Below are 17,308 nucleotides of genomic sequence, written 5' to 3' on the forward strand. Positions count from 1 at the left end.
TTCGCCACCTCCTGCTCCGGACGGGCCATTCACCCCCGCTCCTTGCCTTGGCTGTGTGCTCCAGGGTGGCCCTGCTGTGGGACTTTTTCCGTTTTACACGTAGGGAAACGGAAGCCCAGGCAGGCAACCTGACTTGTGGAGTCAGACAGGAAGTCGGCAGCTATGCTGTGTCTCTGGGGCCGCGTGCTCTGGGTGCCCAGGGGGCGGGGGCCGGGCTGCTCAGCCGGGAGTTCCCTCACGCTCGCAGGGTGGGCAGGGTTGAGGGAATGAAAGGAGAGTAAGCTGGGGCAGGGCAGCTGGCCTGTAACTGGTTACCATTTGGTTCCCAGACCAGAGAGGAGCTGTGGGGAAGCTTGGAGCTGAGCAGCAAAGGGAAGGAATGCGGTGTGTGTGTGGGCGGGAGGGGGGAGGCCCCTCACTCCGCACCCTCCCTGGTTCTGAAGGGCGTGGGCTCGGCTTCCCTTTCTCACCAGGCTGGTGGGAGCTGCACTAAGAAGCTGGCCCCGCCTCTCCCGCAGTGCGCCCTGTGGGAAGCGGCCTCTTTGGGGGGTGGTCACTCAAACTTCTGCTCAAATGCTTCCCTCCAGCAACAGGGATTTCCCTTCCAAGGCTTTTTAAAAAGCCACCATTACTTGAGGATAGTTTTAGAATGTTCTTTACTTCTTTGATCCCTCTGGTGTTGCCCAGGACTCGGCTCTTCTTACCCGCAAACCCCTCCACTTCCTTTCCTTGGGCTCCACCTTCCCCTGACCCTTCAAAGGCTCTTTTCCTTCAAGGTCTCTTGGAGGCTGCAGTACTCTGGGCTCGACCTTGGTCCTCCTCTGCCACCTTCATACCTGACCACGCCCAGCCCCATCGCCACCCTGCTGGCTCCAAGCACCACTTAGGACCCGCCAACTTTACATTTGTCCCTGCATGTCCCATAGGCCGGCAGACCAAGCTTTGAGTACCATGATCACCCTTCCAGAATCTTCCCTGCTCCCTTCTCACACCCTACTGCTACATCTAGACCCAACTCCACCCACCTCTGGGCCCTGCAGCCACTGCCCGACCTCACTGCAGAGTTTAGCCTTCTATAATCCACCCATTCTGGCTGGACTGTCCTCATCCTCACTGTGATCCAGTTCCCTAACTGAAATACAGACGGGCTCCCGACTGCACGTGTCTAGCGGGACCCCCGGATTTGTGGATCCAACTGCCTGACCTGCCTGTCTACTTGGGGGTTAAACTTGCCCACTACTCAGATCCTGCCCCCTATCCTTTTCCAGTTGTTCAGGACAACATCTTGATCCCCACCTCGATGTGCCTCTGTGGTATGCAGATTGTTTTGAACTAAAGGCAACGACTTCTGCCCTAGCCAGTTTGGCTCAGTGGACAGAGCGTCAGCCTGCGGACTGAAGGGTCCCAGGTTTGATGCTGGTCAGAGGCACATGCCCAGGTTGTGGGCTCGATCCCTAGTAGGGAGCGTGCAGGAGGCAGCTGATCAATGGTTCTCTCTCATCATTGATGTTTCTATCTCTCTCTCCCTCTCCTTTCCTCCCTGAAATAAATAAAAGTATATTAAAAATAATAATAAAGGCAATTACTTCTTTTGACCTATCTACAGGACAGCGCAAACTTGTGTTTACTAAATGACTGCTCTTATCCTCCTGCAATGACCCTTTGGAGTTCCCAAGGTGCATTACCTCATCCCTGGCTCAGAATGTCTTATATACCTCAGCCCCCCTTTCTATTCTGAACATCTCCTGCATGTGGGGCCTCTGACTCTCGCCTGTATGCAGGGTTCCCACACATATGTATTAAACTTGGTTTTATTCTCATGCTAATATGTCTCATGTCTATCTGATTACTAGACCAGCCAGAAGAACCTCAAGGTTCTTGAGGAAAGTCTGTTCCTCCCCCACAATGTCAACTTTGTCCTCTCTCTTTTCCGCACACTCACACCTACAGCATCAGCAACCTTGTTGGCTCTACTTTCAAAATATGTCCAGGGCCCCAGGGCCTTCCATCGACTGGACCCACCCCCGGGATGTTTTGACCTGGATTTCTACTTGGCTTATACCCTCACTTCTTAACAGTCCTATCTGTTGTATTTGTCTCCATGGCATTAGTCACTATTGGGTAAAACTGTCTCTTCTTATTTATCTGTCTCCCTCACTAGACTATAAGCACCACAAGAGGAGATTTTTGAATATTTTGTATTCCTATATCTTGCTCAACACAGAGCAGATACTCAATAAATTTCTGTTGTATAAATAAATGAACCCAAAGGATTGTGAGCCTAAAGGATTAGGTAGGTAGGACCAATGTTATAGATGCTGGCAGCCAGAAGGGGGCAGCAAAGAGCCACCCAGTGTAGATGAAAGATGAAGGCGGGGAGATCCTGAATGCGTGTTGAGTGACCTCGAGCAGGTCCCTTTATCTCAGTTTCTTCCTTTAAGACAAGTTATTGGGATAGATCACTTGTGCTGGTATGGGGAGTCCTTGTAATTGACAGATCATGAGCATGATGTGGATATTAGGTGTCCATAGTGTGAGGAGTGTCTCAATGTCCACAGTTGGGGGACAGGGTAGTTAACTATGATGCAGCTTGATGAGGGAATATTATAAAGAGTTTTAAAGACCTGAGGCCAGCCCAGCTGGGTGTGGCTCAGTGGTTGACATCAACATATGAACCAGGAGGTCAGGGTTCGATTCCCAGTTAGGGCATATGCCTGGGTTGCAGGCTCAATCCTCACTGGGGGGTGTGCAGGAGGCAGCCAATCAGTGATTCTCATCATTGATGTTTCTCTCTCCCTCTCCCTTCCTCTCTGAAATCAATACAAAAAATATTTTTAAAAATAAAAATAAATAAAGACATGGGGCCCTAGCCAGTGTTAGAGCGTCAGCCTGGGCACAGAGGGTTGCAGGTTTGATTCCGGGTCAAGGGCACATGCAGGAGGCAATCAATCGATGTCTCGCTGTCTCTCTCCCTCTCCCTCTTCCCCTTCCTCCTTCTCTAAAAATCAACAGGGAAAATATCTTCCAGTGAGGATTAACAACAACAACAAAATAACAAAAAAGACATGGGGAAATACTTATGTTTTAAGTTTTTGTGTATGTAAATTTCAGAGAAAGAACAACAGGGAGATGTAAAATTAATAGGCTTGTGGAAAAATCTGGAAGAAACGTATCATCATAAAAATGAACAGCCATGGCCAGTTAGATGTTTATATTTTCAGATTCTTTAGCATGGGCATGTATTTGCTATTCCCTTTAGGTTTTTATGACCCACTAGGACAGTGGTCGACAAACTCATTAGTCAACGGAGCGGCAAACCGCGGCTCGTGAGCTGCATGTGGCTCTCGAGCGCCGTTTGCCGACCACTGCACTAGGAGAATGTGCTATGGCTATTACTACACCTGCTCCCGGGGCCGAGGCCCCTGCTTCCTTAGTCACTGCTTCTGCCCAACATATCCCCAACTGCTTCCTCTGCTGTACCAGGTTTAAGAGGTCCTCCCCTCTGGGTTTTCAGAGAGATCGCTTGGACTTGAGTACAGAGGGTGATGCCAGGTTCACCCAGAGCCCCTTCCATAGCAAACAACCCTGCCGTGCCCAATGATCTGTGGCCCCTGGTGCACATCTGTTCCTGCGAGCTGGATGCCTGGGAGGACAGAGACGACCCATTAGTGTCCCCAGCCACCCACCTCTCTGGCCCCTGGCCCAGTCTCCCTCCTTGAACTCAGTGTTACTGTAGGCAGGTGGGCTACCAATGTTGTGGACCTCTCCAGGCCTCACTGGCTTGGGCTCCTGAGGTCAGACCTGCGTTACCTCGGCTCCTTGAAGTTAGGCGAGAGCTCACTCTAGTATAAGTGGGGGGGCCTGGCCCTACCATCCCTCTGCCGTTCCAGCTCCTCCAGCCTGAATGCCCATTCCCCAGGGGTCCCATGAAGCCCCTGGTCCACAGCTCCCCTGACTGGAGGCCTGAAAGCCCTCCCATGCTCAGCCCAAGCCTTCTTTCTCTCTAGCCAGGAGCCTACCACCACTCAGCATGAGCTGAAAAGGCTACAGACACCAGTGGGGAAATGCAGGCCCTGTGGGCAGATGTGTACCCATTGGGACAATGCTAATGGCCTTGTGGGGTCATCTCTTTGGACTCAGTACAAAACTAGCCCAGGAATGGCCATGCCCTCGCCCCACTCTGGGCCAGCCCACTGTTCCAGGCCACACTGTCCAAGCCCCAGATTTAATGACCAATTTATTTTCAAAGCATAGTTTCCTTCCTTTCGATGCATCTTCTCAGGATGTTTCTGTTAGGAAAGGCCTCTCTGGGAGCCTCCAATAAATGAAGGAAAATCTGAGAGCCATCCTTCAAAGGGTCCCTCCCTACCTAGGGAAGCTCCCCTCCTTCCCAAGCCTCACCCCCCAGCACCTCATTTCCGCCCTCCCCAAGCACAGGTCATGTCCAACCCTCTGCAGTGTGGTAGTGGCTGCAGAGGTGGGCTTCATAGAAGGTTCCAGGCCCTTGGGGTGGGGGCAGTGCTCAATGGGTAGGAACAAGGGCCGTCTCTCCAATCACCTGGGTGGACAACTGTCCATGGATATCTTCTGCGTACCAGTGTTGACACATGACATTCAAGACTTGACGGCCCCCCGCTCCTAATTTCTTGGCACTTCTCAGCATAACCATTATTGCTTGTCTCATTTTCGGTTCTTATAAGAGTATTTCTAGTATCACATGATCTCACTCATCTGGGGGAAATAATGAACAACATAAACTGATGAATAAAAACAGACCCGGAGACAGGGAAGCATCGATCAGACTGTCAAACCTCAGAGGGAAGGTAGGAGAGGGTGGGGGTAAGGGGGAGAGATCAACCAAAGGACTTGTATGCATGCATATAAGCCTAACCAGTGGTCACGGACAACAGGGGGGTGGGGGCATGCGTGGGGAGGGGTTTAGGATGGGAATGGGGGGATGAGCACAACTATGTGATACCTTAATCAATAAAGAAATTAATTTAAAAAATAAAATAAAATAAAAATACATTTTAATGGAATAAAAAAAAATTTCTTGGCACTATGAAAGCCTCTGAAACTTGGACACAAGTCCGGGGGAAAGGGGGCCCTAAATAGACTCAGATTAAGTTTCTGCCACTATGTAATGGTGGGTTTTGGTAGAAATCTAGTTCAATTTTAGAAGAATAAAAAAGAAAGTTCATATCATACACTTCTGAGTTAGCCGACTAAGGTTCACTCCGTATTTTTAGAAGAGGACAGAAGAGAAAGGAAAGTCTCCAAGTCTCCACTGTGCCAGGATAAGGGCTGCCTCTTTGTCAGGACACACCATACCCTCAAGCTGAATGGGCTGCATCACTTACTGGTGCCCTAGCCATGTCCCCTGGGTACCGATGAACCCTGTGCCAGCACCACACACTGTTCTGCTCACCTCCAAGGCCCAGGTCAATGTTACCTCCTCCAGGGAACCTTCCAGAGCCTCTGGAATAACAATAACTGCCACCCCCACTGGCTGAGTGCTTTCCCACAGCAGGTCCAGGGCTGAAGGCTTTACATACTCATTTGAGTGTCAGGACAAAGGCAGCAGGGTGAAACTGGCCTCCAGAGCTCACCCACCACTGCCCACCATTTGTCCAATTCAGATCACCTGGGAAGTGGGTATGACTATCTCCATCTGACAGATGGGGAAGCGTAGGCTCAGGACGTGAATGAGCCCAGTCACATGGCTAGTAAAGGGTGCAGGGATTTGAACTGGGTCTGTCTGAACACCAGCCTGTGCTTTCCCATGGCTGACATCCTGTTTAGAGATCACCAGCTATTCCTCCACATGCCCAGGGCCCCTGCTAACGTTCGCCTCCCCAGAGACCTGAGGTCCTGCTCCAACATCACCCCCTGATGCTGGCCTGTATCGGGCTTCAGTGATTTTTCTCATGGAAGATTTGGAACAGCCCTTTCTGGGGCAGGAACAGCACTCAATGACCTCCAGTGAACCCTCAGTCTCCTGTGAGCCTGGACACCTTCCCAGCTTAGCATGACAAGTGGCATGAGTAGGCTTGGAGCTGGCCTGCAAGCCAGTCTGCCTGGCCCCTCCAGGCTGCCACCCAGTCCGGCGTGCCAATGCCTGGAAAGGTGCTGGCAGTTCCATCCCTGAGGGCTGGGGCCAGGGCCATTTTTCCACCTCCTCTTCCAGGCAGCCTGCCATCTCCTCCCACACCATGTGGGCGATAAAGTATTTCCAAGGCCTCTCTCTGTGCATAGAGGAGGCAAAGGGAAGGCCGATGGGTAGGTGGGCAGGCAGACTGGCACAGTGACTGGGGGTTGATGGCTGAGGTTCAAGAAGCTGCTCAAACAGCAAGAGGAGCTGCAAGCTTTCCTAGTTGGAGGGTAAGCCCCGGTTGGTGAAAGCGGTCACCCCCGGAAGGACCCAGGAGCTCTGTGGTCCGAGTGACGGCTGCTGGCTGACCCTCTGCCCCAAGTGTTTCTCTCTAAAGCCTGACTCTTCACTATGCGATGACTGCTCTGAATTACATACCACCTGCCCGTGACCATGGCCTCCTGACATAATGCAGGGAGCCAGGCTCGGAGCCAACAGTTCCCTCACTCCAGGTGCGCCATCCCAGGCAAGTCACTGAAGCTCCCACCATCCATTAGCAGGGAACAGAAAAAGGTGCCAGTGCAAAGCACTGAACTCACAGCACAGCACACATCAGGCGTCATGACTATTCTTTGCTGCTTTCCAAACTTATTTAAAATGTACGTGCCCCTTTCAGTCCTCCAAGGGAACCCTTTCTTCTGGGGAGGAGGGGCTGGGGAGCAGAGGGGAAGCCGAGGGGAGGCCAAGGGGTGCCTCACTACATTTCTAGTCTTCATCAGCAGAGGGAGGCTTGGCCATGCTTCCTGCTGCTGCTTATGGGATCGGGCCCAGCACTGACACCAACTTGGGCTGAAACCCAAGTCAGGGCAGGCAGTGGCAGGAAGCTGACTCAGGGGCACAGGCACTGATGTCTATCAGCCCTGGAGCCAGGCGAGAGAACCACAGGCTGCCAACCACGGTCCTGGAGCAAGGCAGGTCCTGGAGGGCCAGGCAGCCGGGGGAGATGGGCTGGTGGTGCCAGGGAAGGTGTGTTCTGGTTCCCAGGGCCAATGAGAAGGGAGCTGTGTGCCCAGCCGGTGTGGGTCAGTGGTTGAATGTCGACCTATGAACCAGGAGGTCAGGGTTCGATTACCGGTCAGGGCACATGCCCAGGTTGTGGGCTTGATCCCTAGTAGGGAGTGTGCAGGAGGCAGCTGATCAATGATTCTCTCTCCTCATTGATGTTTCTATCTCTCTCCTTTTCCCTTCCTCTTTGAAATCAATTCTATCTAATAAAGAGGGAATATGCTAATTGACTGCCCTGCCCTCAAAGATGGCGGTGCCCACAGCCAATAAGGAAGGGATATGCTAATCGACTGCCATGCCCTCAAAGATGGCGGCACCCACAGCCACAAGATGGCGGCGCCCAGTCCCCTCAGCCTCCCGGGGGTGCCGGAGTCCTCCAATTCCCTCAGCCCCCCAGCCGCCCAGGGCCAGCCCGAGCACAGACAAGCCTCGGATGTCGGCTGCCCAGCTGCCCAGGGCCGCCTGAGGCTCAGGTAACCAGGGCCGGCTGAGGCTTGCGCTGTCGGCAGTGGCAGCAGCAGAGGTGTGATGGGGCGTCATCTTCCCCTGATCACCGGGTTGCCTCCTGCCCCTGAGGGCTCCCGGACTGTGAGAGGGGGCAGGCCAGGCTGAGGGACCCCCCCTCCAGTGCATGAATTTTCATGCACCAGGCCTCTAGTAAAAAAATATATATATAAAATAAGGCTTAAAAAGAGAAGGGAGCTGTGCAAGTCCATAGGCCTATGATGTTCTCATGAGCATTTGAGCATTTATGTATCTGCCCTGCTGTCCCCAGCCTGCTTCCTGGGGAACCACTCACTTCCACTGTGGGCATCTGAATCAGGGGGCCCCTGGTTCCACCTCTCCAAGAGGATGGGCCTTCAGGCCACCTGCTCGGCGTGTGAGGCAGCACATCGCTGAAACCCTGAGCTCTTCCCCCGCGTCCAGCTCTCGCACCTTATCATGGGCCCGAGGAGTAAACGCGATGCCTCCTCTGTGTTCATCGCTGAAGCCCTCGTGCCTACAGCACAGCTGGCCCTAGGAGGGCCTTGGAAACGTGTAAGATGAGCCCCCATGAGGCGGGCCTGACACCAGTCATCTTTGGTCAGAGCCACCACGGCTGCTTTTACTACCACTTCCCCCAGCTCCACCTTAGTAATTTCACCTTGCCGTTTTCACACCTCTGAGAGCTCAGGGATCTGGGTTACCAACCAAACACCTCCTTTCCCTCCCCTCTCCAAGTCTTGGCTTCTCCTGAGGCCCAACTGGAGCCTTCCTTTCCAGGAAACCTTCCCTAGTCACCCCCACTCTCGCTTCCCTTCCTGGGGGTCCCTGCAGCCTGACAGCAGCTGCCATATCACTACACCCTTAGGAAGTCTTGCCCCCTCCAGTTCGATGGCCTCCTGACCCTTCCCCAGAAGCCCACCAAGCCAGGCCTGGGCGCAGGGAGCAGGGGCCAATGCCATGCAGGTGGGAGCCTTGCACTGTGTCCAGGACTGTGAACCAGACTCCTGGGTGGCAGGCTTCCTCTGATGTGGGCCTGCTGTGGCGGCTCACCCATTCCCAGCACAGCCGTGCAGCCCCCCTACGGACACAGGCCGGCTGGTCTTCACACCTGCAGTGGCTTCTGGGGTGGGCATGGTGTGGGGTGAGATGGCAGGGCTCCCCGTCTCTCCATACACAGGCCTGGCCAGCCCGGAGTGCTCATCGGGTGGCGATGTTGCCCCCACAGGGACAGCCTCTGCGCATTAAGCGTTGGGGGGGGGTGCAGGACACAGCCATGGAGGAGGTGGAGGGGCTGAATGCCTTGAAAGGGGTCAGGAGAGGCATTTACCATCTGAGGCCGGGTGGGCGCCCCTTCCATCTTACTGCCAAGCCCTCCGAGGTTAGAAAGCCCTGCCACCAACCTCAGCTACTCACCAAAGGCGACCAGGGCCCTTCCACCAGAGGAGTGAGGGGCAGGGACCCAGCCCTTCCTCCGGAACCCTGGCTGGGCAAAGCTTAAAAGTCACAGGTGCTTCCCACTACCCCTTCCTCTGCCTCAGGTTCCAGCTTGGCCTTCCTCCTGGCTCTTGCTTCAGGGCCCCACCCCCTGTGTCCCACAGTCAGCCTGGCTCCAGCCTCTGGCCCCCAGCACCATGGCCGGCCCCCCATGCTAAGCAGCTCCCCCCATAGCCGATGCCTCTTACCAGGCTTTGGGATGAGTCCTTGGAAAGGCCTGGAAGAGAAGCAGAGAGGGGAGTGTCAGGGGAGGGGCCGGGAGCTCATTAGAAATGTTTGGGGCACATCTAAGACCTACTGCATCAGAATCTGCCATTTTAACAAGATGGGCAGTGATTCGTGTGCACGGGACACTGCGCAGAAGATGGTGACCAGGGTCTCCTGCTGGCTCTGTCCTGGATGGCTGTGACCTTGGGCAAACAAGTTGTCTCTGTTTACTCCCCTCTGAAGTGGGCCTGATGCCTCTCCCAGGGGCTAGGAGTGCAGTGGGCAGGTAGAAAGTACCCATGAAGGCCGTGCCTATTATAGTGGTTATGATGTGGTGGCTGGTCTCACCTCTGGGGGCCCTCTGCACCCCGGCTGGCCTGCAGTCCTCCCCCGAACTCCCAGGACCCAAGTTGACACTGGGACAGCTGCACCGTCCTGCAGGGAGGGCAGGACCAACCGGAGGAAAGGCCAAGGGTCCCCTGTGCAAGCCCCCACGCATGCTACCATTGCCTCCTCACCCGGCCTCTCCCCCCAGTACCTGGTGACTGTGAACTTGATCTTGTCAGCCACTGCGAGGATTCTCTCCAGGTTTTGGGAACCAAAGGTGCAGGGCTTTCGGAATGGGATTCCTGGGGGCAGCCCCTCAATGATCACCGAGCCGGGGTTACTCTTGATGCGCTTGTAGGGGACCTGGACCGGGTACTTGATGCCCAAGGCTTCCCCTGTGGATGACGGATGGAAGAAGTGTCATTAGGAGCCAGAGGCACTGCTGGTGTGAGAATGGAGGTGTGTGTGGGTGCTTCGTGCATGAGTGTGAAAGAAATCTGTCATTTAGTACCAAGGAAAGGCACAATCAGTGGGGGACTGGGAGTGAGGGTGTATTGTGCAGGGGGCCTCGGGGGCCAGGTGTGTGAGTCTGTACCTGGGCTGAGGAGTGGGCAGGGGACGTGTAGCTACGGCTGCTGGGGAGAGGGAAGTGGCTAATAATTCTCATCCGAGAATCTGAAAGCCCACCTAGAGGATGTACCTTGTGGGCACAGCCGCCCTTCCCACAATGCCTGGCTCTCCATCAGCTCCAGGGCTCTGCCTCCCCTGGTTCAGGACTGGCCTGGCCTGAAAGGGCAGATGGCATTTGGGAGCAAGGAAAGCAGCTTGAGGCCAGCCAGGGCGCAGCTCAGACCTCTGGGCCCTCTCCCCACATCTGAGCACTGGTCTCCTTCCTGTCACCAGGCCTCTGGGCAGGGCTGTGACATTTCCATCCCAGTGACAGTGCTTTGTCTGACAGCAGGCCTAGGGGCAGTCCGGGGGTGAGGAGGTGGAACTGCTGCCCCACTGAGGCACTGCCCGGCTAGTCCTGCCATGGTTCTTGCCCACGGGGACCACGGACCAGGTGCAGGCATCGTAGCCCCGGATGCTGTGAAGCTGAGTTGAACATTCATGGCTCTCCCAGACTTAGATGGGGTCCAGCTGGAGATCCACGCGGATGGAGGTCTGAGCTCACGGGGCCCTCCTGAGGGGCTGGCTGAGAGCATCATCCTCAGTGCCACAGGATGCCCCTTACGAAGACACACGGCAGCAATCTCCATGTGTCTTGCACTAGAAAGAACAGCTGGGCCATACACTAGTTTTTATCTCACGGGCACCGAGAATGGCAGAACTTGCCTCATTTCCCTTTTTGCTCGGACGCCTAGGAAACGCAGAGTCTGATGAGTGCCCTGCCTCTAGCAGGTCTTCATGTCACCTCTGGATTCGTGCCACTGCTTCAGCCCGTTAGTTTTATTCAATGGAGATGGAATTCACACGCCATAAAGTGTACCATTTTGAAGTGCACCATCCAGTGGTTTTTAATATACTCATGAGGTTGTGAAATTATCTCTACTACCCAATTCCAGAACATTTTCATCACTCCAAAAAGAAATGCCGTGCCCATTAGCAGCCACTCCCCTTGCCCCCTCTCCCCAGGCCCTGGCAGCCACTAATCTACTTTCGATCTCTATGGATTTCCAGTCTACTTTTACTTCTTCATCTTGACTTTGCTGCTCACTAGTTTATATGCTATTACAAAGAGATCCTCTTTTTGAAATAAAGAAAATTCAGACAGAAAGGAACATTTATACCCATAATCCACGAATGGGAACACTGCCATCTCCTTATCCTCTCGCCTCCGAAACGGCTCTTGCCACAATGACCGGTGGCCTCCATGTTGCAAACCCTGTACACACTTGCACTCTTTTGGCAAAATCCAACACAGATGCCCACTTCCTCCTTGAGGCCTTCTCCTGGGTGTCCATGACCCCGCACTCCCCTGGTTTCCCCTCGTTCTGGCCACTCCCCCTCCTCCTGGACCTGACTTCTAAGCACAGCCCTCTTGGCCTTCAATCTGGGTCCTCTTTTGCCCCGTTTGCACCCCGTCGTGTCTCCTCTACTCCCATGCCCTAATTTTGTTTTAAAGACACAAGTGTCTTTAAACACTTTCTTCTTCTTTTTTTAAAAAATATGCTTTTATTGATTTTAGAGAGGGAGAGGGAGAGAGAAACAATAATTGGCTGCCTCCTGCACGCCCCCTACTGGGGATGGGCATGTGCCCTGACTGGGAATCGAACTGGTGACCTCTCGGTGTATGGGATGACGCTCAACCCACTGAGCCACATCAGCCAGGGCCCATGACCTAATTTCTGGTTCCAATCCATATACCCTTCTGAACAGCAGACTTCCTCTCCACTCACTCCTCAAACGTAACGTCCCAAATGGAACCCATTACTTCCTCCCTAACTCCTCCCCTCAGTGATGGCACTGCCCCTTCTCCCTGACAGCTTGGGTATCCACCTGTCTCTGGGGTTCCATGTGCTCTATCCACTCCCCTGCGGCCCCCGCCCCCCCATCATGGTGACAGATCCAGGTACCCAATGAGCATGTGGCATTTCCCTGCCACAGAGATTGGGTAAGGAATGGACATATGACTCAACAGGGACCAATAAGAAACAAGAGGAAAGCTCAGAGAATTCTGGGAAAGAAACAACCTGGCTCTCTTGAGAAAGCCTATGGAAGAGCCAGCCCTTGCCTTCCTTCCAGACTGTGCAGATGGGATGTCTGAACCCGCTGCGGCCATTCTGCCAACAAGCGGGAAGCCAGCCTGAGATGCTGCTGACACTGTGGGAAGACACCAAGGGTACTCCTGGGCTGCTGGATCCCGCTGACCCTGAAGGCCATCCCTCTGCCGGACCTCCCATGCTATGAGTTTTGGCTGACTGTACTGTCCAAAGATAGCTGCACCGATTTTCCTCCCATCCCACATGCTCCTCTTACCGTGTAACCTCTACACTCCCCAACAGAGAACTGGGGATGGGACTTTGTAACTGCCTCAACCTGTACAACAGAGGTGACTCTGCACAACCTCTGAGGCTGGGTCATAAAAGGCAACACAGCTTCCACCTGGCTCTGTCAGGATGGCGCCTCAGGAGTCCTGCCTGACAAGTAGGACTCTAGCTACCCTGGAGTCACTATGCTGGAAAGGCCCCGTGAAGGGATCTCATAGACACCGAGAGATGCCCGAGGGGCCCAGCTGTTCCAGCACCAGCAATTTCCCCAGCCCGGGAGCAGACATGCGAGCCAGGAAGCTGTCCTGGTGATCCCAGTCCCAGCCACCGTCTGCGGCAACCTTGGGAGGCACCCTGAACGAGCTGACTCACTGACACCAATGAGAGATCATAAATAGTCACTGTTATTTAACCCCCTTTATTGTTCAAGCCAGTTTTAGTTTGTTTTTGCTACTTGAGCATCTTCACTGATTCCTCAAGCCAGGACTCAACGGGAGGCCTCCCGGCTCCCTGCCAATTCAGCACCAGTGATTCTCTCTCTGAGCACATCTTGACTCCACCCACTTTCCTCTAGTACCAAGGCCAGGGCCCTGCCCAAGAGCATCACTCCAACCTCTGAACTACCATCCACTCCTTGCTCTCCTGCACCCATTCACTTTCTTCACAGCGTCCAGGAAGAAACTTCAAAAGCACAAAGTGGCTCGTTACTTCACTCTTCCCAACAAAATACAGAGCTGATACCATGATCAGCTCTGTTTCCTTCCTGGCCAGCTCCATGGGGTCTCTCCTCCCTCCATCTCCACCTCCACTTTTCAGCACTCTCCCCTTCTAAGGACTAGCCCCAGGGCCTTTGCACATGCCATTATCTCAGCTGGAATGTCCTTGCTTCACACTTTGCTTAACTCCTTAACTATCCTTCAGTTCTTTCTTCAAAGAGGCTTTCCTTGGCCCCCGATTTAAGGTAAGCACACAAGCTGTTCTCTCTGGAACAGCCTGCTCGTTTCCTATATGATTGTGGAAGAATTCCTCATTGCTATTAGATTCTGTGTAGTTGTTGAATGTCTCTCTTTTCCCTGATCTGTGGGGCCCATGAGGGCAGAGACTGTGCGTTTTCTTCATTGCTGCATCTCCAGGGCCTGGTACATGGTAACTGCTCCAGAAATATCTATAAGTGGATGAATGGTTTTCCCAGAGGTGACCACAGCGGACCTGGGAAACTCCTGCCTCTTCCCACCCTGCCCGCTTCCCTCCACCCCGGCGTCCGGGGCTCACCGTATTTCTTATTGAACAGATCCTGGACTTGCTCCCTCAGTGTGTTGGCAATGTCGATCCGGGAAAGCCTGGCATCATAATTTTCTGCAAAGTGAAAAACAATTATGGATTGGGGCTGTTAAAAGGCACTTAGTGACTTTTAAGGAATATGATTTTCTAATTATGGGGACCTCCTTCTCTGGCAATTATCAGATCCTTGGAGCGAGCCCCTCGGGTCCTTCAGAGCTAACATCTCAACAGAGATGTGTGTTTTTCCGGAAGGACGCACACTGTTACAACAACAGCAATGAGCTGGAAATTGAATTAATTGTTGACATTCGAAAACCACCACAGTGATAAATAAGCCTGGAGGGAGAAACACCACGAACAGGACCTGTTCCTGCACCACCTGCGCAACGGTGGGCTCGGAGGAGGGACACGCGAGCTCAGGTGACTGGGCGGCCCCCAGAGGGGCAGGGAGCCGGCCTAGCAGCTCTCAGTGGTCACTCACTCACCCCAAGGGTGTGTGTTAAGGAGACTGTATGCCAGCACGTGCCAGGGGGGCCCCTGATGGGCCCCTGCCCAGGGGAGATGCCTGGCATTGCCTCGTGAGAAGGGAAAGGTGAGGGAGTGGATCTGGACCCCAGTCCACTAAGAGGACTGGGTCGGAGGAGCCTTGGGGTGCGGTGAGAGACTCCAGTCCCCTCATCACAGAAAATTCCAGCTGCTGGGGAAGGAGTGAGAGACGGCAGTGAGCAGCCACCCCTCTGGGAGTTGGGTCCTGTCACTAGGGCTCCCCCACCTCCGGGGCTGGCCCTCCTGCCACTGGTCTCACTGACCCGTTTTCTCCTCAGAGCCACAGTGACCATCTAGGGCCCACCTAGGAAATGTCCACTCACTCACAGCCACCTTAGGGCTGCCCCAATAGGCACTTGACGGTGGTTCCCTGTCCCCCCACTGACGCTACACTTGATCTCAAACGAAAAGCTGAGAAGTGATGCTGCACCCCCACAGATGGGAGGGGCAGAGCCTCCCCCTCAGAGCCTGGCAGGTCCGGGTTCTGTTTCTCAGGCATGGTCCACTCTTCACGCTTCCCCTCCCTCCACATTCACCTCCTCCCATCCCTTCTTGGCTCAGCTACAGCTCCCCTTCTCTAGAGAGCGGGGGCCCTCCTTGCCCTTGCGACACCCCCTCCTCTGACTTCAAAGCAGCAAGAGCAAGGCTGACTGCCTAATACAGAGTGGGCAGGGCAGCTGACTTGCCAGATGGACAGTGGGCAGCTCCTGCACCCTATGGAACCCCCACTCCCCAAAACTCCCGTGGAGTCTCTCACTCAAAGCTGACAGGCTACAGCCCATCCCCACTGCCAGCCCACCTGACCCAGGCCCCCAGGTCCTGGGGTTGTAGCCAGCCCCACCCCTAGTGTGGGCCTCCAAACTCAAGCCAGGTCAAGGTCATGGCGCTGGGACAGTGGACCCCATCCTGAGCTACAACCTTACCTTGAAAGCCCTGTCTCTTCAGGTTCCTGTCAACAAAAAGGTCCCCTGAATCCCTCTCTGGGGGCGGGGTAGAGAAGCCAGGGTGAGCAGGCAGCTAGCTCCTGAGACCCAGGAACAAAGGTAGAGCAAATCCGATGGGGAGGTCAGTTGGGGAATGTCAGGGGAGGATAGAGGAAGCAGAAGGAGGGGTGGTGGCAGAAGCCTGGGACCCCTCCCACGCCCAGCCCGCACCTTAGCCCATGACCCTGTGCAGGGTACCTTGGCTGTCCGTGATGGGCTCTTTGACTCCTTCGGTGAGCAGCTCAGGCCTGGAAAATACAAGTGGGCGTATCACCAAGGTCTCTCCAAGCCTCCTTCATCCTGCACAGACCGCCCCTCTGAGCCTCAGTCTACACATCTGTGCAATGGGCTCTTCTGCCTTTGGACAGTCCAGGTCTGGGGTCCCTGCCCTTCTCCTTGCAGCTGTCCTGCTGATCCATGTGTGAGATCTGGGCCGGGTGTGTGTGTGCGTGTGCATGTGCGAGTGCGTCTGCGCTGGGCTCCGAGGATGCAGCCGGGAGTGAGACCAGCCTGGCCCTGGCCTGGTGGGGCTGACAGCCTTACTCTCAGTTCCAGGACGCTGCATGACTGCCGCTATCCAGGGTCAGAGCACATGGTCTGGGGAGGCCCCAGAGAACCGGTTTTAAGTGTAGGAGCCACTGGGGATGATGATGTGGCAAGTTCTCGGAGGCATAAGGAAGGCCTGAGGTTTCTGGCTGAAACCTGAGAGCTGCCATTTCACTTTGGAGTCAGGGGCCTCGGGGACCAGGCCCAGTTCTCCCACTAATGTCTGTATCTACACAGACTCCACAAAGCCCTTCCCAGACATGAAGTAACCCGCCCCACGTGCTGCAAGTAGCCACTGTTTCTATCATCCCATTCTCAGGACCAAGAGACTGAGGCATCGGGAAGGTTAGTAACATGCCCAAGACCCCATGGCTCCAGGGGCAGAGTTCAAATAATGTGCCCCTCTCCCCCTCATTGCAGCCTCTCCAGTTGAGGGACACCCCCTCCTCACTCGGACCTCTGTTTTCTCATATGAAATGAGACAGTAACCCTGTCTTGGTTCAAAAAGAGGGGAGCAGGCCTTACAAATCCAAGTCTGAGGAGACAACGCAGGACTGTGGAAGTTACGTTGGCCTGGGTGTCGGGGGTTCTGCTCCTGACCCTCCTACGTGACTGTGGGGACATCATTCTACCTTCCGAGACTCAGCCTCCCCATGAGGAGAAGGGGAGAGGTAGTGGTGGGGGATCTGAATACAGTCAGGCCTTTTCCAGCTCCTGAGACTGTGGGCTAAGGCAGACTGTGCCTCCTCCCTTCTGGGCCCCAGGAGCCCAGCCCTGTGCCAGGGACTGAGCGAATGCCAATACCTCTGCCAGGATAGGCATCAAGTGCTCATCCGCTAGCCGCCTGACCTGGGGGCAGAGTGCCCCGAGAGTTTGGCCTGCTCAGCCCCATCTGTGATGGAGAGCTCATCACCTTTCTGGGCAGTCTCCCCACAGACCCCTCCTCACACTAGACCCTGTCTGCATCCCTTCCTTCCCTTTGGGAGGTTTGAAGTAGCTGTTACGTGTCCCACTCCTCCAGGTAGTCAGCTCTCCTCTGGCCGGCCTGCCTCCCCAGCATCCTCAGGCGGCCAGACCCCAGACCCCCACCACCCGGGCAGGCCCATGCTAGCTGGACCAGGCTGCACTGAAAATGGGGCATTTAGAGTCAGTGCTGGGTGAGAGTTAGTCTGGTCCTTGTCCCTAGTTCCCGGGAGAGAACCTCTAAATCTTTGGAATTTATGGAATGACAGGAGTGTCTGTTATTCGTGGTGAGCCTCTGGGATCACACCTATGTTTATGCTGATAAGCTG

General features: G+C 54.6%; 1 protein-coding gene across 3 annotated transcripts in view; it reads right to left on the reverse strand.

Moving 5' to 3' along the window:
• Positions 1–17,308, reverse strand: part of GTF2IRD1 (GTF2I repeat domain containing 1) — a 104,936-nt gene that overhangs the window by 23,480 nt on the left and 64,148 nt on the right. For all 3 annotated transcript variants that reach the window (XM_080677702.1, XM_080677700.1, XM_080677701.1), the window contains exons 18-21: positions 15,669–15,718; positions 13,933–14,016; positions 9,882–10,065; positions 9,325–9,353 (exon numbers count right to left, since the gene is read on the reverse strand). In XM_080677702.1, coding sequence (XP_080533828.1) covers positions 9,325–9,353; positions 9,882–10,065; positions 13,933–14,016; positions 15,669–15,718 — 347 coding nt within the window. The remainder of the gene's footprint in view (positions 1–9,324; positions 9,354–9,881; positions 10,066–13,932; positions 14,017–15,668; positions 15,719–17,308) is intronic.

Source organism: Plecotus auritus, assembly GCF_963455305.1.
Source record: "Plecotus auritus genome assembly, chromosome: 7".
Lineage (NCBI taxonomy): Eukaryota > Metazoa > Chordata > Mammalia > Chiroptera > Vespertilionidae > Plecotus > Plecotus auritus.